Here is a 27,750-nt window from a genome sequence, read left to right as displayed (position 1 = left end):
AGGCAGGAACTCAGTGCTCTAACAAAGCTTGTTTCCTCTTCTCCTTGGTTAGTCATCTTAATTGCGTTTCACCTACAGTTCAGAAGTTATTTCAGATAATCAGATGACGGAATTGCAACAACTCCAGACATGCTGAGAATCATTGAAGTGTTTGGAAGAGAAAGTCATTTCAGGGATATGTTTTAAGGAGGAATGAAAGTTACTGTGTTAGTGTTAGTCTTTGAGGGGGAAAGGGTAGTCGACAATGGGACAGGAACTGCTGTGTACATTTCCTTTTCCTGTTCCTTAACCGACATCCTCAGGGCATCTCTGGCTCCTTGGGGGTAAGTGCTCTCTTCTGTTCTCTTTTTGGCCTACTTAATCTTGTCTATGTGAAAGCTGCAGCATGAAAACTTTTACCTTATAGGGACAGGATTTGGGTTACATGAGTTTGCTGGTTAAAGTAAGGGAAGAGATTCACAGAAATAGTTTTTGAGAGGTTGGCATCAGTGCTGACTTATTAAAAAAAAACAACTCTCATCTCACATGTTTATTTTTCCTAAAATTGAGGGGCCTTGTTTCTGGAATTTCAAAGCTTTGTGAAATAATCAGAATTACAGAGTAGGTGGAAATCACCTCTTACCTTAATTTTAAAGGCTCATGTACATTTCAACAAGCAAGTTTTCTAGCCCTGGACTTAAAAGAAAATATAATTATTGTCCTATGATTTTCTTTATTACTATAACCAAGCAAGTTGATTTTAACATTTACTCTTTATTGTGTTGTATGAAGTACCTATGTAATGCAAGTATGTACTGAACTAAAATACCCACATTTCCAAATAACATCATGTGGTGTAGCCCACAGTCTCTGCAGAAGCAACGTGAGTAACCTGTGCCTTTACACTTTACAGTCCATTGTTGGCTGCTGTGAAAAGTATGATAACAGATGAAGAAAAAAAAAAAGCTAAGTATGAATACACTTTCCAAACATACACTAATACACAGCTTACAATGGAACCCCAATGGAAAGAAGTCAAATGACCACATTTGATGTAATATCTATAAAATGTAGACTTTGCAATAAAAAGCTGAAGGCACATAAAAATATATTTTAACTTTAAAAATAACTTAGTTACAGTAATACTTTGCTTGTGTCTTACCAACATGTAGCTGACAGTCAAAATTTCACGATATAGATATTATATATAGGGATATATAAGAGCTACAAGCAAATCCCCAAAACCCATAAAATTGTTCAAATGTGAAAACAGAGAAAAGTTTTAACACTGAAGAATTTGCTCTGGTGAGTCCAAACAATACAATATAGAAAAAGAGTCTAGAAAAAAGGCTTAGGTGTTAAATAAATGTTGATTTCCTCTTGCTCAGAACATGAGTACTGTAAAAGTCCTTAATATGATTGGCACAGCCCTTCATAGCTAAGTAGTGCCAATCCTGGCCAAGCCAGATTTCTTATGTGTCTGGAAACAAAAAATGTGAACTGTACATCACCAGTGCCTGCCAGAAATGGGTTCTGATTCACTTCCTCTTTGCCAGGATGGGCTTTTTTTTTTTTTTTTAACTGTTTTTGCAAACAGGGCATACCAGGTAAAAAAATATTTTATAGGAACGTTATTTTAGAAAACCCATCACATGACAACAAATACAGCCTGCAAAGCTCTTCTCTTCAACGGTTTAGTTTTGTCGGTTTTTTGATACATTTTATTCCAATGGAAAAGAGCCTGCAGAGTCCTGTTACTTATTTTTATCCATGACATTCAGCACCTCATCCAGAAATGAGGGCCCAAGATCAAGTTGCAGGGAGAGGAGGGAACCTGTGAGATCAGAGAGGGACTCCTCTGATTTAGTCTTTTCTTTGAGGAGCTCGCATGGGGCGGGATGGTCAAACATATCTTCAGCCGCCCAGTCGGCGTACTGTTCAGAGAGGCTGGAGGAGTGGCTGTCCCTGCCCTGGCTGGACTGGGATGCTGACCCACTGGAGCCCCATGAGACATCCCCCTGGTGGACCGTCCCATTCTCCAACAGACTGCTTTTCTCTGGAGCCTTCTCTTCCACGACTGGCTCACAGCTAAGCCGGGGCAGCTTTCCTGGGCCAAAGGACTCCTGTTTGGAATTGAATGTCACTGGTGACAATAAGGGCAACATGAGTGCCTGGGACCCTCCGATGGTTGGGAGGGAGATGGCATTTTTGAGCACTGGCGAGGGTGTTTCTGTGAACATGGAGTCAGAGGTGCTGTTGGCCCGGAAGAACTCATTATGCCCAGGGAACTGGCCCATGTGTGCCTTCTCCTGGTTTCCAGGTAGAAGCTCATAGTTCCCCTGAAGAAAGGAAATGTCTCCAAAGACGTCATGCTGGCCCTCCTTGCCGATGTGAATGGTGTGGCGGAAGTCTCCAAGGGGAGGGCTGATCATATCTGGAGACAAGATGTCCCTCAGCTTAAATTTCTTTCCTTTCTTGTTATTGGCAGCTTTCAGGTAAATTGGGGTCTTGGCTGGCATTTTGGAATTGGAGAACACTGATTTTGCAAAATGGAAAAAGGGCCACTTTCTTCACGAAGGCTTTATGTTTCCCAGTATACTTTTTGATAGGAACTGTCACATTATTTTTCTCAAGTAGCTTCAGAAGTGACTCTGAAACAAGACGGAGGTCTAACAGGCCTTCTGGACTTACAACCAAGCAGAACTTTCTGGAGAGCCTGTTATATCCACCAATCCCTTCCACAGCATAGAGAAACCTGGGAGAGAAACCAAAGCAGGTTATAATTAGCTGACCCTTCAGAGATCACTTGGGTCTGACATTTTGACAAGAGCCTGTAAATAATGGTGGGACCAGTTCCCATTTGAAGCCAGGCTGTATTTTGTGGTTTCCCTCCATTAAAAAAGACAAAAAATTTAATCTTAACAAGGGTCCACTAATCTTAGTCTTACTTCAGAGGAAAAAAAAGGAAAAAAATATAAAGATCTAAAAAAAACAAACTTAGTACATCAATACTTTTAAACATGGCTATGGACACAATTTTATGGATATGTCTAAGATTTTAGTCCTTTTCCTCTATTATAAGAACAGCTGCCAGCACATGACCTGAGTGCTTTCAGCTCCTTAGACACAACTGGATTTGTTTTAAGATATATTTTCTCTTTTGCTTTGGCATTCACGCAAGCAAGACTAAGAATGTTTTGTTGTTGATTGAATTCTTTATATGAATGAAATTAATCCAATACAATGAAGTCCTATAAGCAAAGAAGCTGGAAATACCATTTCCTAAGCGACAGTGATGCTAGTGTCCAAAAAAATCTCAGAGAAAATACATTCATACAGGTGAGAAAACTGAGATTCAGGAGTCAAAACAAAGAACACCCTTTCTCAACAACATACAGCCATTATGGAAGTTAGAGCTGGAACCAAGCTGTAGCAGAGAGAACTGGGCTGTTAAAAATGTCAGGATTTGGAGGCATTCTGAAATGGAAGGAAAAGAAAAAAACAGCTTCTTTTCACAGAAAAATGTGTGATCATATATAATAGGCTGGGTCTTAACATGAGAGTTCTTTTGAAACATTAGCTGATAAGCTTGTATCTTTCCCCTGTGGTAGGCAGGATTCCAAGGTAACCTGGGTATGTGGCCTCCTGGTACTAATGCTTTTGTGGGCAGAACCTGTGACTTGCTGCTAACCAGGGTCATGAGATGTCACAACCCTGATTAGATTACATTATAAAAGACTCCAGGAGTACCTGTCGTGGCTCAGCGGAAACTAATCTGACCAGCATCCATGAGGATGGAGGTTCGATCTCTGGCCTCGCTTAGTGGGTTAAGGATCTGGCATTGCTGTGAGCTGTGGTGTAGGTCACAGACATGGCTTGGATCCCGTGTTGCTGTTGGGTAGGCCAGCAGCTGTAGCTCCAATTCGATCCCTAGCCTGGGAACTTCCATATGCTGTGGCTGCGGCCCTAAAAAGACAAAAATTAAAAATAAATAAAAATAAAACATTCCATCTTAGCGGACTAGAGGAAGACTTCCTTTACTGGTTTTGAAAAAGGATGCCACTATATGGAGTTCCCATTGTGGCACAGTGGAAACGAATCCGACTAGGAACCATGAGGTGGCGGGTTCAATCCCTGGCCTCACTCAGTGGGTTAAGGATCTGGCTGTTGCTGTGTGCTGGGTGTAAGTTGCAGACATGGCTTGGATCTGGCGTTGCTGTGGCTGTAGTGTGGGCCGGCAGCTGTAGCTCCGATGAGACCCCAGCCTGGGAAGCTCCATGTGCCATGAGTGTGGACCTAAAAAGCAGAAGGAAAAAAAAAAAAAGGATGCCACTATACTGAGATGAACTCTGCCAGCAACCTGAGGGAAACTGGAAGTGGATCTTCCTGATCACTTGGAACCAGAAGTGTCCAAGGGGAAGTTGAGGACTTAGCTCCAACCCCTAGTTTACAGCCTATTGAGATTATGCATCTAAGCTCTGCTGGAACTCCTGACCTGCAAACACTGTCAGACAATGGGTGGGGGAAGCCACTGCCTGTAGAAAATTAACGTACCTTCCCTGCGCATGCTACATTACACAATTAGAAATGATGCGCTACATGGAGGCTCGAGGGCTCTCATCTGAAATATGAGACACTCTTCACCTCTTGAAAATAATCCTCCAACTCTTCAGTCACATCAGCCAACATGGAGAAGCTAAAACCTTCCTCACTGTGGGAGTTCCTAAAATGGCTCTGCTGTGACCTCTCCCATTGGGCTCTCCTCCCCCTGACCACAGAGCCAATAAATACATAATTACTCTGAGGCTTGGGTTAGATGGTGGCTTGAGAGCCACATTTGCTTTGTAGCAGCTGGAGGCTGTGTGCATGTGCCCCATGCCCCATCTATCTTCCCTTTCAACAAGAGTTTTAAATTCATTTGCCTGTGGCAGGTGTCGATAACTGTGCTCTAGTACTCACTGGCAAGGTAACAGCTGGCTCTCTTTGGGAAGGAGCAGGCACCCAGGCCTGAGAAGGCAGAGGAAAAGTGGAGAGACCACTGTACCCTAATTTTGGGAGTGGAGAGGAGGCTAGTGCTGCATGAGGGTTTGCACCCAGAACAGACTAACCTGGAAGCTGTCAGATAAGACCACACACTCCCCAGAGGAGCCTGGAGAGTCTGCCTTCCCAACACAGAGATACCATGTTATCAAGAGACGCTTGATACCAAGCAAGTAGATGGGGAACCCTAGCACAGTAAGGCATGCCTGTGAGCCTGACATTCTCATAGCGTTAACTCTAATTTGGGTCTTAATAGTAACAAAAGTGGAAGTCTTGGGTCTTCCTGCTAAAACATCAGAATGTCTTTACCCTCTAAGTGTACAACAGCCCAGGGTCCTGCCACCCAGGGTGGCTGACATCACCTCCCTGCCCCTCTGGGCATAGCGTGATGACTGCCTGCAGGAACAGCTGAGACGCTGGGCCTGCAGAAGGTGGGGGTGGGGGGCACCCTAAGGAACAGCTGCCCACTAGAGCCATGTCCTCAGCATACATGGCCAGGAGGGCAGCTGTCATGGAACAAACCAGTGTGTCCACCATAACTCTAGGGCATGCAAGGGCGGTGTGTGGTCAGCTGGTGGAGCCAGGGTTATGCAAGGCCAGAACCAAGGCATGGCATTCACTTCAAACCCCTTAGAGAAGTAAAAATACCATGAAGATGTAGTCAAGAGTGCTTCTCTGCTTCTCTGACTAGATCACTCACATTCACCCTTTACTTGTACAGTGACTAGGGATGTTGGGGAGCAAAAGTGAGGAGAGAAGGTAGAGGATATGTTTGCTATACTTGGAAGGCCCAGGGGAGGAATGCCCAGTCCTCAGTCCCTGCCTGGCCACATCCATGGCCATGGGCACTGCAGGCCCCTCACCAGAGACTTGCTCAGCCTGGTAGAAGTTGAGTTTTATGTCAGCGGAGTGGACACAAAGGTGGGAGAGAAGCAACAACAACAACAACAACAACAAAAAAATAGAGAAAAAACGAAGAAAACAGTTGGTGAGTAGAGGTTAGATAAGCTTCAGGCAGTGAGATTCTCAGGAGTAGGAGAATGGAAATACCTTAAAAGGCGTTTTTCTTTCTTTCTACAAATATTTACATAGTATTTGCTGCATGACAGGATGGAGGCTTCTAGGACTTTGGAAACAATAATTTGTTTGAATTTCTACTATGCCAGGGGTAAGAGCTCCCCTAGTACATTGGAAGTTTAAGGGAAAAAAAAAGGGAACTTGCTGAAGAAATAACAATTTTATAACTTTAAACGAGCTGATGTTTGTGATATGATGCTGGGGAAATATCTGAGAGCTCTGACTCTATCCCTCTATCTTATCTGTTATTTTCCCTCTTCCAGCTCAGGGACAGCCATGCTTGATCCCAGAAGAGATAATCCAGTATCAATGACTTTACCCTGGCTTTCCTCTCCTCCTTTCTGAATATTCTGGGCTCCCTGGCTTATCAGTCAGTGGACAGCCACACCCCTTTCCTTTCCCAGGCTGAATGCTGGCAACATCATCTCAGCTGTTGTTAATGCAGGAGCCTAAGAGGCAGTTTCTTCATTGGGAACAAAGTGGGGAGGGCATGCGTCCTCAGAGGGTATGTGTGTGTCTACTGGGAACCACCAACACTTCATATGACAGGAAATGTTTACTGAGAGTGTCTCTATGTGCTGAGCACTGTTCTAACCTTTGATGTGCACTAGCTCATTCACAAGAACCCATGTTAATGTCCCCATTTTAGCCATGAGGCCCCGAGGCACAGGCTTTGCCAAAGCTACACGGCTACCAGCACTAAGCCAAGTGACTGATCTTGGGCTCCAGACACTGAGGTCTTTACATTTAAGGAGCACACTTTCTGGGAACTCAGTCAGCTCCCAATGACAAAGGGGGTGCTTTCCAAGCCTGTTTAAAGTATAATTGATAATATGCTGTGCTGTTAAGGGTAGGGAAGCATACACAGGTCCAACCTCAGTGGAGGGTGAAATTTATCAAAACAACAAATCAGAGAGTTCCCATTATGGTGCAGGGGATCAAGAACAGAATTATAGCAGCTTGGGTGGCTGCAGAGGCATGGGTTCAATTCTTGTCCCTGCAGCTTGGATTCAGTCTCTAGCCTGGGAACTTCTACAAAACTTTAGAGGACTGGTTATACAAATTAAGGTGTATACATAGAAATGAATACTACACAGGTCTACAAAAGGATGAAGCAACTCTTTATATGCTGATATAGAAAGAGTTTCAAAGATATTGTCAAAGGAAAAAAAAGGCAGGTGCAAAAGTGTGTAGATAACATCTGTACTGGCTTGTCTGTTGATAAGCTATCTCTAGAAGCATATACAGGAAATAATGGTCAGTGCCCAGGGGAGAGGAAGTAGATGGAAGGGGATGATAAGGGTGGAAGGTAAACTTTTCACTGTGTATCCTTTTACAATTTTGGATTTTTGAACCATGTGAATGAATTAGCTATTTTTAAAAAAATAAGTACATAGGTAGTTTAGGGCTCATATTGCACTATCCTGCAGAGACAGTTTTTATACATAGGTCCTGAAAAGCCTACTGAACCCGTGAGTTGATTGATCATAATGCAAACATTACTATGGGAAAGTGGGTTCCAAAGCCCAAATCTGGACTGGAAGCGGGTCTCACCTGAGCCTGTCAGAGGGCCAGATGACTTCCTCCAGCAGTGATCAGGTCTTCATAGGAGAGGCTCCGCCACTCTGTATGCACAGAATGGAAGAGGTCTCAGAAGAGAAGGGTCTTTTGTCAGAAGGAAATGAGAAGAGACAAGAGACCCAGGTTGCTGGGGGAATGATGGGTGGCAGGTACTACATGGGGGGAAGTACAGGCAGGTGGAGGTGCTGGGGTCCTGGGGGTATAGCTTCTAGTTTGAAATGATGCTGGCACAGATGGGCAGCATTTTGTGGTGGGATGGTCCCAAAGACCACAACACAAAATCTTGTCTCTCCTCACCATTTTCTGAAAAGGAGACCTGGGCTCCCAGAGAATGCTGGTGGCTGACCCATATGGGATGAATCAGAGGGAGAGCCTGAGGCAGGTGGCCACCCAAGAGGAGGAAGTAGGAAGAGGAGAGGAAGAGCTAAACAAGAGGAATGATAAGCCTGACAAGAAGTGGTGAGCAAGCCCTCTTGGGTGTTCCATGAGCTGAGAGAAGAGCATTTCTAGCCTTGGTGTACTGGCCAGGACTCCACCACCAATAGCTCCTGGGTACTGACAGCTGCCCACACTCAGGCCTTCCTGCTCTCCAGCTTTCCTGCATTGCTACCATTCCTCTGCTCCCATTACCATTGAAAGAGAGGAAGGGAGAAGGGAGGGAGGAAGGAAAGAACAAGAAAAAGAAATCATCCCAGGTGTAGATCTTTCTCAAAACCCTGCCCTGACCCTGAAATCTGAATCCTCCAAGATTGCTAATCCCTTTCTCCAGGAGTTCTTGGATCACTGTTTGCTCCTCTTCCCAACCCCCGACACCAGCTCTTAGATGAGATTTGAGATAATATTCATCTGGGAAATTAGATTCCTCTGAAAACAAAGGTTCCAGCTCCTGGGCACTGGAGAGGATAGACTGGCCAACAAAAGGGTTCAACTCCCCAGTCAGTCGCCTGTCACCCTCTCTCAAGGTTAGAGAGGATGTCCGGCAGATGTGTGGACACGGAGTCCAGCTGCAAAGACAGGCTCCCACTTACAGGAATTTGTGAGACGCTCAAGGATTCCAAGACACAAAAGGACTTGAGAGGAAGTTAAAGGCATGGTTTTGATAAGACTATTAGGTGGTCATTTCTGCACTAGGCTAGACAATTCCAGTTTCTTACATGTGACTGATTTAAGCACAAGTGACCATATTAACAATAGAAATCAACACAGCAATAATAATTCAATGAAAAAAAAAAAAAACTGAAGTGGCTACCTTTCGCTTCATTTCCTTATCATCCTTTCAATATAGAGAATGATGGTGAAAAGACCAAAACAGGGCAGCAGGCAGGAGGTGGGGGGGGAAACAAAAGGTTATGAAAAAGTCACACAATGAAAAATCTGTCCCTAGATGACCAGGGTTGACTGTACTGGCAACTCACAGGGCTCTGTAAAGAACAAAAGGGGTTGAGAATTTTTTAGATTTCATTTAAGAAAGGAATGCTTGATTTGTCTACTAATTGTTTTTAGATTAATTCTTAGGGGAGAGAGAGGGTAAAAAATTTCTTGCATCCTACACAACTAGTTGCAGTGTTAATCTAAAACACACATGTATAAAAACAGGGCAGGCGTCAGGTAAGGGGGAGTGTGACTGTCCCAAGGGACCTGTGGCCTTTTCCTTTCTTCGACTTTCAGGAAGTATCTGTGCCAGACTTTTCCTTTCTCCCTTAGCTGTCACATCCTTCAGGCTCCCCCAAGCTTCTGATCACTTTTCTCTTTGTCCCAGAGTTCAGTGTGCCCTTCTTCCTAGCACCCAGATGCAGCACCGCTGCACCATCTGGGCCCCAAGCAAAAATACTCAATTATCCTTTTTCGTGCCTGAACCAACAGTTCCAGGGAAAAATGGAAATGTGGCCAAGAACCCTCACCCCTTCCCCACCCACAACCATTCTTTGTTGTGGCTGCCATCTCTGCTGCCCACATAGGGGAGACAATTCCACTGTGATAAGCCGTGGAAAAGTCTATTTCACTCTGGACTCCACACTTTAAAGGGAAAAAGGTGGCCTAGAACATGTTCCCACATGTTTCCAGGAGTCCAACCAGGAGACAAAAGGGACTCGGCCAAGACACGTGAGAAGGTGGAGTGGAGCAGCTTAAACAAAACTCAAGCACTGAGGGAAAATGAATCTTTAGGGATCTGAAGGAGTCATTTAACTGTAATGAAAAAGGGATTAACTTGTTATATGAGGCCCTGGGGCTACAAAAGCCGAAGCTACACGGAAACAGATTTTGGATCCTCCAGGGGACAACTCAAGGTTCTGTAAAGATAGAATGGGTTGCTATGGGGAGGGAGCAGTGTACCAGGCACGTGCTGAGGACCTCACAGGGCAGCAGCCTTGACTCTGGGCCTCTGAAATGTGCACAGCAGGTGGGGTTTTGTCCCTGTTTATTTTACATCTCCTACCTGGGAAAACTATCACTGCCCATTTCCTTATCATCCCACATCACACTCACCTATAAAAAACACTCACAGACTTTTCCTAGAATACTTTCCCTTTGAAGATGCAAGTTTTTACTAATGTAGGGATGATGAGACAACCTTCTGTATCAGAAATACTAAAATATTACTACAGTAAGGGCACTCTTGCTAGTCCTTTTGCAAAGCTCTGTGGGAGCACTTCTCTGGATCAAAGAGTTTTCAAATTCAGGGAGAAAAAAAAAATACCATCAGAGATTCAACATAGAACTTACATGAAAATCTAAGGCAGAAATAAATGTAACCAGAGAATATCCGGGTAGATGGCATCCTGAAGGGATGCTTTTCATATTTTTAGTCTGTTTTACTCCATCCATGAGAAGATAAGATGCCTTTTCTATTTTTAGATTCTTATCCTCTCCCCATATTATCTGTACTGAGGACATGGCTATATATGCTACAAGGCTATAAAACGCCAATATCTCAGTTCCCAGCCACCCAGCTCTCATGCAAATGAGCTTATAGCCAGATTGAGCAGACAATAGTTTATAGACCCACTCAGAAAGTATATGCATGCTACATCTCAACCCTCAATTATTTGTAAATGGACTTCTTGTTTCTGATTCAGCTACAGCTTGTATTTATTTTTCTTTTACAACCCTGATTATATAGACCCACAAATACCATACAGGAGACTCACTGCTAATGTGCATATACTCCTCACATTTATAGGCTCTAATTGTACTATTGAAAGGGGATTTTAGAAACAAAATTGGAAGACAGAACATCCACCTCAAAGTACCGACCCTGCACTTTTGAAGAGAGGTCATTACACCCTTTCTCCCTATTAAAATGTTACTGGTGAGGACTAAGATGGTTGTAGGTCCCTGGCAGTTATAAAATACAGGAGAAAGGACTGGTTCATTTATTATGACTAGTTTTACAAGGGACTTAGCCTTAGGGCTGGTCAAAAGGATGCTCTAGTCGGTGGGTATGAACCAAATAAGACCATTCCCTCAAACTGCTCCCGTGCTTCTAGAACTAGTGGATTTGACTTGGTTTGCAAAACTGCAAGGACAGTATCAATACAGGAAGAGAAACTGACCCTGAAGTTGTCAGCAATATTCAGCCAGAAATTTGCTCAAATATGTGAACTCTGCTCACATCAAGAAACTTGTGAAGTTGCTTAGTTGCACACCCCAAAAACTAATATTTAAGTCAGCAATTAATCTATGAAAACTCCTATTCCAGCAAGAGGAATATCAAATGATCCAAACAGGTTTGAAAGGTGTCCAGAAATTCAGACTATGGTCACTTTCCCCCTACCCACCTTGTCTTTATTGCACACACTCAAAGGTCCCTTGGCTTCTCTATTTCCGTAATGGGGTGAAGGGACAGATAGGGATTTCTGTGCTATCTTCCCATCCTTCTAAGGCCCTTGACAATCATTCATGGGCTGAAACTTGGCTTCTCTGTGTCACACCAATACTGGGTATATTTGGAACCTGGCAGTGGCCAATGAATTCCACCCACTTCCATGGCAGACACCCCTGTGTTATTTGTACATAAATATATATACACAAATATTTGTTGAAGGCATGAATGAATATCCCTTCTGGACGAAGCTGAGAGTTCTGCTGTGACTGTGAGCTGGGTCTTATTCATCTTTTCTGTCTCCCACAACACATGGCAAACAGTGAACTTCAACTTAAGTGTTATTTAAATCCATAACCCCTGATGGACCTTCCATCATGAGAAATGAGTTGCTTTGCTTCTATGAACCATCCCCTCATCCAGATCTGTAGAAAGCAGCAAATTTGAAATAACTAGTTCTCTAAAGAATTTATACCTGTGAAGAGCAATGGCTAGAATGCTTGCTGTGGGGCAGGCAGGTGAGTATTAGAACACATCTCTTAGGAATCAGTCTTTGATTAAGCCCGTGTTTTATGCCCATCAGCCAAAACATGGAGGAGCCAGAATTTCAGCCATGGCTGGACTCCATAATCTGTGCTTTTAACCACTGATTTGATAACTAACATGAGGGTGGCCATGGAAGTGGGTTGAGAATGGAATGGCCATTCCAGACTATGAAGTCCAACAGCACGAAGAGGAAATGACACACTATGATCTCAATATCAGTGAGAAGCAGCTTGGCTTTGTCAGGAACTAAGAATGAATAAAATGATCCCAGACACCAGGCCCCCCAATTCTAACTCGCTAGGAATTTTCAATATTTTTGCCCTTGTCAAAGAGAATCTCAAAAGGGATTTGACTTTGTGTAAAAGAAAAGCCAAAAGATTAAAATTTTGAGGTAATAAAAGCCCCCTGAGTCTCAAGGAGAAGAACAAACATCCTGTTCTTAGAAAAAAGTGTTAAGTGCCATTAATTATTTTCTCAAAGGAAACACGTGCACTGTGGCTGTGCATTGGGGCACCTTGTACACCCACAAGGCTTTTACTGGGACAATAGCTCCCTTCCCTTGCTATTGACACTTCACTTCCCTCCTAACTTTCTGTGTTCCTTACATGAATTGTCCTCCCACCTCCTTACCATCAACCACTATTCATAACATCCTCCAAGACCTGCTTTGGTCACTTCCTTCCTGGAGGAATTCTCGAACTCACCTCACGCAATACAGGGTCATTACTGCCTTGCTTAGAGGTTTTCTTAGGGCTCCTGTAGAGCTTATATTTGTTTCCTTTCCTATTCTCTGATTTTGTGATTTTGTGTCTGATATTTCCTGGGAGGTGTAAACTCACTAAGAATAAAGGTAGGCAAAGGTCATATTAAAAAAGAGCAACTTTTGACAACAATCCCCTTCTCTTTATATTGGATCACTTATAAAGCCTCCTCTTTGGCTGTGAACACAAAGGACCCTCAAATTTGATTGACTAAGACCTTTTGGTTTTCCCTCTACCCATCCCTTTGATCAGGGTCTGCAAATTATGGTAGGTGGGCCAAATCTGGCTCTGTGCCTGTTTTTATAAATAAAGTTTTATTGGAACACACCTGTGCTCATTCTTTTATGTATTATCTTCAACTCAGTAGTTCTTAACTGAGGGTAATTTAGCCCCCTCCATGACGTTTGGCAAAGAGACATATTTGATTGTGACACATTTTTTATTCTCATGACTAGGGGTGGGGGTGCTACTGGCATCTAGTAGGCAGAAATCACGGATGCTGATAAATATTCTACAATGCACGGGACAGCCTCTCACAACAAAAAAACTTATCTGGCTCCAATTCTCTCTAGTGCTGAGGTTTGGAAACCCTCGTAGAGCTGCTTTCATACAATGAGATCAAAGTTGGGTAGTAGTAACAGACGGTGGCCATCAAAACCTAAAATACTGAACTGACTCTTGAGGGGACGAGTTTGAATTCCTGCCTTGCTGGTATTTTCACAGGGTTGGATGGTGGTTGTCCATCCCCCAGCCCTCAACAATCCCCCTGCAATCATACCCCTGTCTGTGGCTTCAACCACCACCTCTAATGCTAACTTCCAAATCTGTGTCTTCAGGCTACACATACCTCAGTCTAGACCAGGGCTCATCAAAGTGGGTCTGTAGACCAGGAACATTCCATGATGTGATAAGTAAAGAAACTGAAAGTAAACTTCTAGAAACTTTTTGACATAATCAAGCATGTGATTCTGATGGGAAGCTGTGTATCATGAGGTTTGCATGGAAACCAGGTGTGGTCCAAACAGCTACTCATTGCCTGGTAGTGTCAGTATACAATAGATTGGACATTGAAACAAACAAAACACTAAAAAACACCGGTCCTTCACAGAAAGAATCGCTAGTCTTTTAGACTTTGTCTTTTCTCCCCTAGTCTTCTAGATTTCTCTGCTTTGTTTCCCTCTGGTACTCTGTATTCAACCTATCCCTGATGGAATTTGCTGTCTTCCCTCCTCTTACCTGCCCTCAGCATGTGCCTCCTGTACCTCTCCCTCTTGGTAAATGGCAGGAAGTCACCCAAATCCAAAACCCAGTTGTCACAACCACCTCCTCCCTGTGCCTCATTCTGCCCATCGAGTCTTATTATATGTCTCCTGTCCATCCTACTCCCTCAGCCTTCTAGCCCTCTTGATGTCTCTCCTGCACAAGGGCATTTACTTCCCTACCTGTCTCCTTGCTTTCATCATCCCCTTCCAATTTATCTTCCAATCTCTATCAGAACGAGCCACCTCAAATGCTCCCTTAACCTTCAATAGCAGGCCCACCCTTACAGCCTGGAGATAAGATAGCCTATGGGGCCCATTTCGGCAACTGGGGTCTCGCCCAACCCTGAAGCTCTATCTCCAGCCAGTTCCTCAAGACCCCTACTACCTTGTTTACATCTTAACTGACCAACACTCACACTACACTGCAATTACTACCATCTACTTCACCAGGCTGTCTTCTCTGGGGGAAAGAACTATATTTAACTTATGGTTGGCTGGTACTGAATAAATGTTTGTTGAATGAACAAATGAGAAAGTTTGAGATTGCCTTGATTTCTTTCCTCTTCCTGCCCTGCTGAAAATGAAAGCTGAGCATTTCTGTGACTCTTATAGGGAAAATAAATTAATAAATAAAATCATCTAGCTAGGAGCTGTCACTTCTTTTCTATGGCAAAGACTTTCATTTTTCCTTTATCTGTGCAGGGTAAGAATTTAACAGTTTATCAATGCAAGTCACAGTAATTCTACAGGCTCATACAGATCTTTGGGATTAAGGCAAAGAATATTTGTTGACAGGCTGTTTCAAAGGGAAATGACTTCCATCTATGACTGCCATGTGCAAATAGAGTCTTAAGAGAGAAAAATTCGACAGTACATTTCCCAGAATGCAGACTTACTAGTTAAATTTAAGTCAGTCTTAAAGAATGAGGCCCAGGAGAAACGAGTTACTCCTCTGACCTTTCCTTTCAAAAGGAAATGGATTAAGGGGGAACTTAGATTATTTTGCCCAAGATACACAGGAGAACCTGCAAGACTATAATGGACACTCAATAGAAAAGGATTGTTTTGAATATCAGTGCGTGACTAGTTAGATACTTGAAAAACAACACCTATTTAATGAATGAACACACGGACAAGCAAAACAGCAACTAGAACTCTCATTGCTTTTTCTGTCTATGCCTTTGGGGAGGAAAGAACTGGGTAAAACTTTGATCCAGCCCTGTAGGATCCTTGTACAACTCCAGGCCATAGGGGTGCCAGTTACCTCCTGGGTAAATGGAGAGAAATACCCCAAACCTGCCTATCTTTCAGGAGATTATAAGAGCTGAGTGTGAAAATCTTCACAGAGTGCTGTGCAATCACAAAGCATATCTTTATCAGAAATGAAAAACCAGAACATCTACTGAAATACTATCTAACAGAGAGGGACCATTCTAACTGCCAAAATAACCACATCCATTTTCTCCTTAAATGTGGTCTGTGGCAGTCACCAGCGTTATCGCTGCAAATGGGTCTAAAATGGTTTGTGTCCAGACTGTGAACAATCTCCACAAGTGGAAGGGATTTTTTTTACCTCCAGTTTAATCAGAGAATAATTCCTTCTGTCCACAGGACTCTGAGCTAACTTCTGTACATGTACATGCATCTTTTATCTCCAGGAGGGCAATTCTTCCAGCCCTGAGAACAAATGGGACTCCTATGAGTTGGGAAAATTACAACCAATCATTATCTGTCAGGTAAAGAAAAATTTAAAGGCATAAAGTTATTTTCTTTAAATATCTGGCAAGCTCTCAAGTAAGAAGAAATCAGTGTGATCTCAAGAAAAGAATTAGGTGTGTGATTAAAGTTCAAGGAGAGGCCAGGTGGGGCTTGGTAGGAAGAAGTCTAACCAACTTGAGTTAATCAGCTTGAAGAATGGGAGAGGCCCATCACAGGATGCTTTCCAGCTGAGCCCAGAACTGCATCCGGATGCCAGAGAGGAGGGAGAGGGAGAACATTCCTGCACTGGGAGAGAAGTTACAGGGGAGATAGCCGCTAGTCCATGTTCCTCATTTCAAGTAGCAGTTCCTGGTACCGGCATGCAAGCTACAGGTACACACAGACAGGTGACAGAATCACAGATTTGTGTTTGAGATGCATTTATACTTAATATTACAAAGTATAGGACAGTGCTCCCTCACACCACATTCCCTCAGGGCTCTAGGAAGACACCCCTGGGACACTGGTGAAGGAAAACAAGAGTAGAAAAGTAGGGCCTATGGAGTTCCCGTCGTGGCGCAGTGGTTAACGAATCCAACTAGGAACCATGAGGTTGTGGGTTCGGTCCCTGCCCTTGCTCAGTGGGTTGACGATCCGGCGTTGCCGTGAGCTGTGGTGTAGGTTGCAGACACGGCTCGGATCCCGCGTTGCTGTGGCTCTGTGGCTCTGGCGTAGGCCAGGTGGCTACAGCTCCGATTCAACCCCTAGCCTGGGAACCTCCATATGCCGCGGGAGTGGCCCAAGAAATAGCAACAACAACAACAAAAAAGACAAAAAAAAAGAAAGAAAAGAAAAGTAGGGCCTAAACATTCCCCCCACCTCCTCCTTAGCCAAAGAAATTCTGTTTTTATTTGTTAATATACTGGGCTTATGCTAACATTTTCTTTCTTTGCCTTAAAAAAAAAAAAAAAAAGTTTGAAAGAACTGGGCCAACAAGGAGGATGCATGCTGTCACTCAAACTCTTAGGACCTTAGTTTTATCCTGTTAGGATGAGAGGGTGGGGCCAAGAAAACAAATGTTAGGGTTCTGTGATTCTATACGTTTTCAGAAACATCTAGCTTCTAAGGAAATTTTAAGGGGAAAAAGGTAATACTTTTAAATGATGTTAAGATTATGTTAGAATCAAAATACTTTTTACCAGCTTCTAAAATTTTCATTATCGTTTTTCATCCTTCCAGATATTAAGGATGGAAAGCAATGCCAGTGACTTTCTTTGTGAGCCTCAACTTGCTCATCTCTAGAGTAGCGATCGTGATGGTATTTTTTAAGCAGGAGACAATGCCCATAAGGTGCTTGACAAAGTCCTGTTAGCTGATGAGTTTACAATCAGTGGGAGGGGCAGTTATTATTATTAATTATTCCAAAAAACTGGAGCTGCATAAGGAACAAGACAGGTTGGAAGCTCACTGTGGGGATTTTTTTCCCAACATTATTTTTGTAGACCTTGGGATCTAGCTACCTAAACTGATTTGTTTTAAATAATGTAAAACCCCAAATGGTCTGGTTCCAAGTATAGTCATTCCTCAGTACCTGCAGGGGATTGATTCTAGGGCTCCCAACAGATACCAAAATCCACAGATGCTCAAGTCTCTTATATAAAATGTCATAGTATGTGCATATAAATTATGCACATCCTCTACATACACTTTGTCATTCTAGATTACTTATAACACCTAATACAATGTAAATGCTATGTGAATAGTTGCTAGTGTATGGCAAATTCAAGTTTTGCTTTTGGAACTTTTCTCCCCCCCCCCCCCACCAAGTGTTTTTGATGTGCAGTTGGTTGAGTCTGCAGATACCCAACCCACGGATACAGACAGCCAACTTGAGCTTGGGTAACTGAAAATGATTTCTGGTTTAGCAAAGCTGAGAGAAGATGATACCCTAGGCAGAATCCAGTAACATTGGTAGGACTAGATTGTTTTATCATTAAGTCCTACTGTAAAAATGATAAATACCAAGCTAAACTAGGTTCACTCCCAACTCTCAAGGAGCCAGTACTCTAGGCAGCCACGAGGGTCAGTAAGTGCTAATTTAAACAGACACAAAAAATGTTAAAACAGGTGAAGGTATAAGATGCTATGGAAAATGTCTCAGATACAAGGGGTGCGGGGGAGTAATAGAATCACAGCAGTTAGAGCTAGGAGAGAGCTTGAAGAACTTCCATCAGCTTCCTTTGTACTGCCATCCCTCCCCTTTCACATCTTCACAGACAGATCCTACCCAAAGAAGGGCAAGGAGTCACCTGGTGACACTGCTGACCAGTCAAAGGCTTAGAGCCTTGTCTCCTGCTCCATTAAAAATGAATGTTACCTGTCTTAACTGATTCTTGGCAAAAAAAACAAAGTTTAAAAAAATAAATGAAAAGGGAAAAAAAATCACATGTATTCTGAAATGGCAAAGCCACATTTCACCAAAAAATGCCTTTGCTTGTTTAAAAAGTTGTGTGTAGCCTAAATGATTATAATGGATTTGAACAGAACAGGTCAGGTCTTTTTCAACTAAACACACAAGTCATCTATCACTGGAATGATGTATCTACGAATATGACCTTCAAATCATCACCAGAACATGACAGATTCCCAAATGTATATGTTGTCTAAATAGAGACCTGACTTTGAAGTTCTCTGTCTTCCAGGCTGGCTGGGGCTGCTCTGCCAGAATCTTCACTCAGTCTGTTTTTCAATACAGTGTTTTACATTATTAGTAGTGAGACTGCTATGCTAATAGGTGTCACTAATCCTGGCTCACTGGACTCTAGAGCTAGAGATTATCTGAAATCACCTAGCACCAAATGCCTCCTCTTAAGAGACGAGCATAAGACCCTGAGAACTGTGTTTGCACAACTTGGGTCATAGCTAAGATGAGAACCTGCTTTCTGATCTCTAGTCCCTCTGATTGTCTCCACTTAACGCTGCATGAGTTTTATCAGATAGCAGAACGGTGAGGTGTTTGCCAGATCTCCTAGCATGTTCTTGTGGCTTTGTTCCTATACACCCTGTGGTTCTCTGAAATGTCCTTAAGTTCCTCCAGCTCAGTAGGGCAGACTACAGTGTTTGGTATGTGCCTCTGGCTGGATGGTTCCCAGAGTGTTTCCTGTCAGACTATTCCAGCAGCTGCTCTGGGGGCAAAATGATTCGCTAGACTATCTCCCTGTAGAAATTCACTGTACACAGGGACATATTAAATGCTCTGAAAAGTCCTGCAGAAAGGGACTTGCGTCAAACAGGTTTCCCAAAGAATCCTTTTCTGATGCTATTCATGTCTCAGGGTTCAGATGAGGTGGTGCCATATTAGCCAACTACAGGTGTGTGCTCTCTGCAACACAGTTTAACAAAGACTCAAAGACTAGAAGGCTAAAGGTGACTTTCTCAAATATGCAAATAAATCCAAAATCACAGAAAACCCAGGTTTTTAAAAGTTTAAAATTTGAGATTCAAGGATTCTACTATTAATTCATAACTCAATCAAACAAATACTAATTTAAACTCATCAGCCCTCAAACTCATCACTTTTCTTGGCTATTCAGAATTAGCAACTTTTTGTATTATAAAATTGTATGAGTTAATTTTTAAAACTGCTCTTCCACCAGAGGTACTACTGAACTCAGTCCATCATCATGAGACTGGTAAAACTTGGAATTGAAGTACATCAAGGCCAAGGAAGGCATGTTTTCTAAAGGAAAGAACATACCTGACTGTTGCTGTAGAACTATTTGGCTACTGATACTATTTATTCTGGTTTGTGGGATGTCATTTTAATTCGTAACCTTTAAAGTGTGGGGGCAGGAGGGAAGATTCCAAATGGAGGTGGCCAGCCCTAAAGCTGTTGCCCTTGGTTTTGAGACAACCTGGGTTATTTCAGGCCAAGATATCCTTTCCAGAAGCCCCACTTCAGTCTGAATAGCCTCCCATAGCTAATCACAAACTCACAGTATCAAAGGCAGGCCCCTTCTGTTATCCTGGACACCCCTCCCAGTTTCAAAGACCTCTTGCTCCATCTTTCACACCAGAAGCTTATCTGGCAGGGTCCGGGGCTAGTGCAGAACTTAGAACTGTATTGAGACCTGACTTCCTCCAAGGACAGAGCCTTCCTGCCCACCTTATTCATGGCTTTTGCCTCTTGCTTTAGCTCCTCTTGGAGGAACATCACTATAAAATATCTATTAAATGTCCAGAGTGCTAGGGACTGAAGGGCTAAGCACTGTGGATATGACACTGATCTCAAGGAGATGACCATTCAGATGGGTTACTGGACCCTGCAACCCCTGACCCTCTAGAAATTCACAGCAAGGATGTGTTTCACACACTGAACTCTACTTCATGTTTGTGTTCTGAAATTCCTAGTAAATCTCTTTGTTTATGGTATAAATTAAACTGATCAGGTTACCACTAACAGTTTGATACTGGATCCACTATAGATGACTTAGGGCCATACCTGTGAGATTGAACTATCTTCAGTAAATAAATGGTATTCCCAAAGACCAGCAATTACTGTCACCCTCCTTTGCACAGTGGGGTACTTTGAAATGAGTTCTCTGCCAGAGGCCAAGAACCCTTACAAGAGTCAGATTTAATAGCTTCCCTGGTCCTCTCTCTGGTGGTGAAGGTGAGGTATTTATTTAGCACAAAGCCCCAAAAACTTGACTTTAAACCTGATTCTGCTCCTTATTAGCTGTGTAATCTTGTCCAAATTACTAAATCTTTCTGAGCCTGTGTTCCCACCTGGGAAATAAGAACAATACTATCCATCTCAAAAGGTAGTTGTGAATATTAATATTTAATAGTTCAAGCATTAAGCACCTAGGGAAACAGCAAAAGCATCATGAAAGCGTCATTTTTTTATTGTGTCTACTCTGGACCTGTCCTGTCCTGAGTGCGTTATTTTTTAACTCATTTAATCTACATTTTGTAACTGATAAACTGAAGTATGTACCAGCTAAGTAATTTGCCTCAAGTCGCATAAGTATTAAGCACCAGGACAAAGATATGTAACCAGACAGCCTGACTCAGAGGCTCTTAACCTCAGGTGTTTTTTTGTTTGTTTGTTTGTTTTTTCTCATTTCCTTATGAAGGTGGTGCTGAACTTTGTGGGAAACAGCCATTCGTACATGTACTTATTGTTCTGTTACACTGCGTAGGAATATTTAGGTATGTTCCTTACTGTATAATTTTGGGCAAGTTATAGAAGAGGTCTGTCCTCAGTTTCCACACCTGTGAAATGGGGATATAAACATTGTGCCTTCTTCATAGATTATTAGAAATAAATGAGATAATCAAAGTAAAGGGCTAGGAAGAGGGCTTGGCACCTACGGCAGGCTCCATGTAGGAAGTACCTTTAACATCCAAAGTCATCGAATAGCATGATATATCAGGAGAAATCTTGGGCTTCAGTGCTTGGTAAAGATTTTGTGGCTGGCTCAATCTAGTAGTTTCAAATGATTATACATACTGTTCTTGCTCTCTGGCAAACATACTGCATTTAAATAATAGATTTAAGTTTTTATTCCATTAATGAATAAACAGGTCCACAGGATTCTGGTTAGAAAGAAATTAGGCCAGGCCTAAATAAAATCAGACTGAAAGCAAGAATTGTAATAATTAAAAAAAAAAAATCAGAACAGTGTTTCTGGAGGTTTTTCAGGCTATGAATTGAAGTCCACTTACTGGATAAATGTTATGACTCTGGGCAAAGAGCTTGTGAAAAAGTTATGGCGTGCTAAAAATCTTTGGGTGATGTAGGTTAAAACAACTTTATCCCCATTGCTGTTGAATACCACAAATTTTAGAAGTGAAAAGGGGTCGCTTTTGTGAACGTGTTGAACATAAAACCACTTTAAAGGAAAAGCTGGAGAGCAGATAGGACAAACCAGCTCATGTGAGCACTTCTGCAATGGTTCTTACGGCTTTGTATTTATTCATCTTGCACCATGTTTAAATTTATAGTAAAAAGCAAAAAAAAAGTGCAACACTCATTACTCTAGCTATCTTTACATGTTCCATTGAGTTTAAGAGAAGGGGCTCAGAGTTTAAGAGAAGGGGCTGCTCATTTTATTTCATGTCTGTAGCTGCTGCCACAGCCACAGCACCATGTTCCAATCATGGAATTCATAATGTAAAATCTCTTGCAGATGATAACCACTGGAAAGGAAAAACTGCCATGGATCCAGAAAAGCTTCCAAATTTCTCTTCTTATCTGTGACCCCAGGGGCTCAGATAAATGTTTTATTCAATGACTGAGGCCTATTGGGAAACCGACATTTTTTAGGAGACTTAAGGAAGAACCCTTCCTTGGTTGTTTGACTATTGGTCTTTATCATTTATTTCACATGTGACAATGCCAAACATTTCACAACTGTCCTAATTTATCTCTGGATGTTTAATCTGAAAACATACCTGTGTAGCTTATTCTTAGCTGTCAACAAGAGCTCATTCAAATTTCAGCTGATATCAAAAAGAGGACCTCAGGAACTGTCCAGAGAAGAAGAGAAACTGCATTTCCTGGTTGTTAGATGAAAGATCTTTTTGAAGTTAGAATATTATAGGAGCCCTTTAAATTGCTTTAGGGATCTGAGCTTCTAGGTGAGCCTTTTGTCTCCCAGTGTGGTGAAGAGAAGTCCCAAAGGAAGGCTCTGCTATTCAAATTCAGACTGTTCTTTTTAAAAGCAGCACCCCCAAGAAACTCCAGGATACTGTGAAGCCTAAGAGCTGGGGGTTGGGGAGAAAATCTTTGTCTCCCTAACACATTCATCAGTTCCCTCCCCCTACTCAGCACCTCCCTCCTCACCACCCCTGCACCCTCAGCAAACATCAGCACTGACTCCCCCCAAATACACCAACTCTGGAAAGATTCATGTTGCAATACCCTCCTGACATTCCTATTGCTGCCCTCATTTTAATTCACTCACTTTTTTTTTTTTTTTTAACAAAATGTAATTACTTGACTGTCAGCCTGGGTTGCACTCTGGGGCTTTTACTCCTTTTAACACAGCTGCGTTCCCGGCTTTGATGCTGCTGTCCACGCAGCTTGTCCCAGCCACAGCCTGGCTCTCGGTAACGTAACATTCAAGTGCATATTTATTTTTAAACTGACCTCTCCTAGACTGTACAGTATAAAGGAGGTCCTGCCAAAAAATATGCTACTTTCTATTTATAAGATGAAACACATGCCTCCCGAAGTCGAGAGGGGGATGGAGTATAATAATTCACAATGAAAAAATTACTGGCCACATCCATTCGTCCTCACACGTCTAATACTTGTCTGTATCAAGGCAGTTTCAAGGAAAAAGGGAAAAACAAAACGAAAAGCAAACCTTGAAACAATCCAGCTGTTCAGAAACCACCGTTAAAAAAAAAAAAAAAAAAGCAACTGCCAGATCTGCAGGTTGGAGCCCCTGCCACAATGCCCCCCATCAAGAGAAGAGACACACGCCCAGCGGGTATTGCCATCCCACTTCTTAGCGGTGCACCCTTGTGTGGCCCTGGTGCCAGTCCACGATGGGAGGGGAGCGGCAGCCATGTGCGGCTTGTTCTCAGATGGAAAAATGCAATAAGCGCCCAGAATGGCTGTCAATGGCTCAGAGGGGGCAGTGTAGCCGCGCAGCCCCACCCTGAAAAGTGGTGGGCACAAACGGTGGCGCTCTGCGTCCTGGTCGTGCCGCCCGCACCCCCTCAGTTTGCTTTATACAGCCTTTGGTCCTCAGGACACCAGCTGGAAGGTGATGCCCTCGGTATAACCGTTCCCCGTGCGTTTCCAAGCCTAGACCCCGCGCACGCCGGAAGCGGCCACGGCCGCGGGTCGGACGAACTCACAGAAGCGCAGAAAAGGAGCTGTGGGCAGACGGCAACTCACCAGCGGCGCCAAGGATCCCAGCCGCTGGCCCCGGGGCCAGGCGCCCGGCACCGACACTTTCCGAGGGCGCACGCAGTCCCTGCCCGCCACGCGCAGATCCAGCAGGGTCGGCGGGCGCGGCGCCAGTTCACAGCATTATCCGCTCTGAGATTGCGTGAAGGCGCCCAAGGCCGGGGACTCCCGGCTTGCCCCCAGCTCGGGCCCCTCCGCTGCGCAACCCGCTGTTAGCAGCCACCGTGGAGAGGGAAGGTGCGAGCTATACTGAAAGCACTGCAGCCGGACGCCGGGGCTGAACCTGCGAAGGGCGGGGCGGGCCGGGGCGGGGCCGGCGGCGCGGGGGGCGGGCCGGGGCGGGGCGCAGGCCGTGGGTCACTGGCCGCACCACCCTGCCTTAGTACCTGAGCTCCGGCCCCCGGCGGGTGGACCCCGGTCGCCAGCTGCCGGGCTTGAAAGCCCCCGGAGGACAATGGGCGCTTATTGTTACCGCCCCAGCGCCACCTCCAGGGGTGGGGCTTTTCTCCGAGAAGATGTGTTCCGCTCCCTTGGCACAAAGGAAGGTCGCAGGGACGCCCAGTTCAAAGAAGCACTGGCTGCTGGGTGCCAGAGGACAAAGGGACTCTGCTTGCACCCCGGACACCTGTAACAAACCTCGTACGCCCACCTCTCCTCCTCCCAACGAGTCGATCCAGCCCAGCAAGGCTCCGGCTTGGCGGGAGGGGGATTCTTGGGGAAGAGAGGCCACCTGACGGCGCCGCGCCGGCCGAGCCTTGGGTCCCCGGGCCAGTCTCAGCTCCAGTTTGCGGGGGGTGGGGGGGGGGGGGTCTTCTGTCAGTTTCCAGCCCAAACCCCTTGGAGCTGTCGCCAAAACCCGGAGAGTGGATTTGGCGCACAAGAGACGCCCGGGGGTGCCGGCTGAGCAAGTGGGCACGCGAACAGCCGATGTTGCAGGTTTTTCCAGTCCACCGGGAGGCGTTTCCTCTCCTGCGGGGTGCCTCAAAGAGACTTGGCTAAAGCTGGAAGCGGGTGGCGGCTGCTCTAGACAAGCGCAAGTACCGCAGCTGCCGGCCCAGGAGCGTAAAATTCCGCCCTGGGCAGCACCTGCGCCCGCCGGTCATTCCAGCCACCGCCGCTGCGCGCCCCGCCTTGCTTCCCTCGAGGCCGAGCGTCGACCTGGTTAATTTTCTTAATCCGTCTCCGTCTCTTCCTCCTGGAGTTCTCGGCCTGGGGAATGAGTAGGCGACAGGAAAGGGCGGCGTTTTCCGGCGGTAAGGTCCCAGCCCGCACGTTCGGCCTGGGGTGGGGGCTGGAACCTGCGAGAGTGAGGCACTCGCAGCCTGGCCCCAGCCCCGGGATTCTCAGGTTGAATGGAAATCCTGGCACAAAGAGCGATCCTCCAGGAGAACCTTGACTTTCCAGAGCGATATCAGCATCAGGTCGTCACCGTAATGCCCCTGGGTTAATCTGAAACCTTAGAGGGTGCACATTAAGTCTTCGTTGTAACCCTCGGCTGATGTTAAGGTGAAGTGAAAAGGAAACGGACACAACCGTTCTGGAAAGCAACATACTTGGGTGGAGTGTTAAAAGAAAATAATAGTTGGCAGGTCAAATGGCCATGAAGTTGGAAGTCAAATACAAAACTCAGCTGAAGTGATGTTAGAAATCTGACAAGCAAAACAGTCGGTGAAGATAAGAGACCCAGCATTGTTTCCTTTCTTCAAATGACAACTACTCTGAAGTTTCCTTTGGCAGATACCTGAATTTTACTCCAGATTCCTGAGTGTTTTACCAGGGGTTCATATTTCAAAATATATGTTCCATTTGGCAGTAATGTATGTATTTTATGTATGAATTTATTGAAAAATATTAAATGTTACTGGCTTACTTAGATGAAAGTATTTTTATAAATATTTATGCATAGCTTTAATTGCACATGGTGTTTTTATATGTACAAATAGTATGCATATATATTTATTAAATACCACATGAAAAATTCCTTTTGCACACAGACATTCTTTATGCATGTCTTTTGTGTGAAATTTTTTTTTTCATTTGCTCTATTGTTAGCTGCTGTTAGAGACTTTACTTCCATATAACTGAGTTACTTATTTTACAGCTTGTGTAAACATAAGAGGGGCAAGTTGTTTGAGGTGGCAATTTTATTCTCAAACTCCATTTTCACTTTTCTATACCATTCCTCAACTTCTAGAGACTTTCCCTCTCTGTCCTTTCTTTATGAGACTTCACTTCTGGGCTGTAAACAGTTTATCCAAAACCTACTCCTTCAGGGGCCTAGTGGTGCCGATTTGATTTATCCATGCCTGTTTGATGTTCATGTTATTTATTTGCACCGAACATCTTCTTGGTATGGAACATTTCCAGGGAGTGAGAGTGCCCCTATATAGTGGATTATCCTTCCAAACAAGGGTGTTTCCTGTACTATAATTGCTTTTAGGTTTGCTAGATTTTGATTTCACTGTGGAAGAGAGAGAAAAGTTTTGCTTTAGGAAGATTTTAGAGGTTCTGAGATTCTACTCTGGGTTACAGAAAAGTTTATCACCTTGAAAAGTCAGTAAAAACCTTAGAAGCCTAAGACTAAGAAAGTGTATCTAGAGAAGATATCTTAATTAGGTTCAATTAATGCACTCATATGTATACAGCGAGCATCTATCAGGCCTGATGGTGGGCTATTTTCCTATTAGTCCTGACTGTGAGAAAAGAGCCAAGAAGTGTCAGTAGAAACCTGCAATCTATTTAGGAGGCAGAGAGCAACAAGCCAGTGTATGCAAACAAGTGCAGACTAAAATATTCTAGCCTCTTGCCATTAAGTATGGTCCCGGAACCAGCAGCGCCAAGCCTCTCTCCAGAGCTACTGAGTTGGAATCTTCATTCCAATGAAATATAGATTGTTCTTGTGTACATTTGATGTGTGAGAAGCATTGGTCAAGAGGAGTGGTTTTCAGTCTTAAATAACAGATTCATTTAAAAATCTCATGGGCCTTATGAACATTCTTGTCATAAAAACACACAGAGAGAATTACACAAACTTTTTCACATTCAGCCTTTTTTTTTTTTAAATTTTTTTAGGGCCACATTCATGGGATATGGAGGTTCCTAGGCTAGGGGTCTAATCAGAACTACAGCTGCTGGCCTGGCACATAGTAGGTACTCAATAAACATATATTGAATAAGTGACCCCTTGACTGCAACCAGTGATGAATGTGAAAGCTGTGTTCACAAACTCCATAGCTCTAGAAATAATAATATATTAAACATTCCTGAAATATACCACACATATGCCGAGACTGAATTTTCAACCACTTTTCTTTAGTCTAGCTGAATAAGAAATACTAAACACATGGAACATTTTAAGTCCTAAAAATCAAACATTTTAAAATAAGGCTTGCAAAAAATGTCTTTATAGTCCATGTATAATGCATAACTATTTTTCTTGTAGCAAAGCTGAAACACACTGGTGTGTACTCAGCTGGGGTTTTTCTCCAAAATGCCACATTCAGACTGAATTTGTATGTGTATGTTCTCGATTAGCCTCCTGAGTTAGATTTAGGGAAAAATGTAAGAGAAACTGGAAGATTAGTACATTTCGAACAAGAATGTCCTTATAGCTGGAGGATTCCCCTTCTTGCTACCCAATTAGAATTGCACCAGTCCTGGAAATAAAGTTAACCTGTGCTAGTGAATTTGGTTGAACAGTTGCCAAAAGCTAAGGAATTTTTTAACCAGTGATTTCCCTGTAAGTAAAGAATGTCCGGTCACATCTTGGTTAGAAATTTCAGTTTTGCCTAATCAAATGCAGCAGGAAATCATATATATGAGACGGTGTGAGCATGCAGGCTGCAGGCCTAGGGTGTAGTTCTGAGCAGGTTTGACAGTGAACCACCAATTCCTAGAACTCTTGGCATTTGAATTTGCTTTTTAACTCAGGTGGCACCAATTTTATTTGGGGCTAAGACCTTCAAATACAGATGTGCACTTGGTCCTGATTGTTGATGAAAACCAGTGACAAATAGCATTACCTAACATTTAAATAACTTTTAGGCTTTAAAAAAA

The 27,750-nt window shown here is 43.6% G+C and overlaps 1 protein-coding gene across 2 annotated transcripts; it reads right to left on the bottom strand.

Annotated features, from left to right (window-relative positions):
* Window positions 1-733: 733 nt before the first annotated feature.
* Window positions 734-24,014, bottom strand: CDC42EP3 (CDC42 effector protein 3). Of its 2 annotated transcripts, none has more exons than XM_047782269.1 (2): window positions 23,683-24,014; window positions 734-2,734 (listed from the first exon to the last, which is right to left on the bottom strand). In XM_047782269.1, the coding sequence occupies exon 2, from the start codon at window positions 2,496-2,498 to the stop codon at window positions 1,734-1,736; it is 765 nt and encodes a 254-aa protein (XP_047638225.1). In that variant the 5' UTR covers window positions 2,499-2,734; window positions 23,683-24,014; the 3' UTR covers window positions 734-1,733. The 2 variants fall into 2 exon arrangements, with proteins under 2 accessions (XP_047638225.1, XP_047638226.1); XM_047782270.1 differs by lacking the exon at window positions 23,683-24,014 and adding an exon at window positions 7,651-7,716.
* Between the last annotated feature and the right edge of the window lie 3,736 nt (window positions 24,015-27,750).

This window comes from Phacochoerus africanus, chromosome 5 (genome assembly GCF_016906955.1).
Source record: "Phacochoerus africanus isolate WHEZ1 chromosome 5, ROS_Pafr_v1, whole genome shotgun sequence".
In the NCBI taxonomy this organism is placed as follows: Eukaryota; Metazoa; Chordata; class Mammalia; order Artiodactyla; family Suidae; genus Phacochoerus; species Phacochoerus africanus.
Note: the sequence above shows the minus strand (reverse complement) of the source record. Positions and strands in the feature narration are given on the sequence as shown.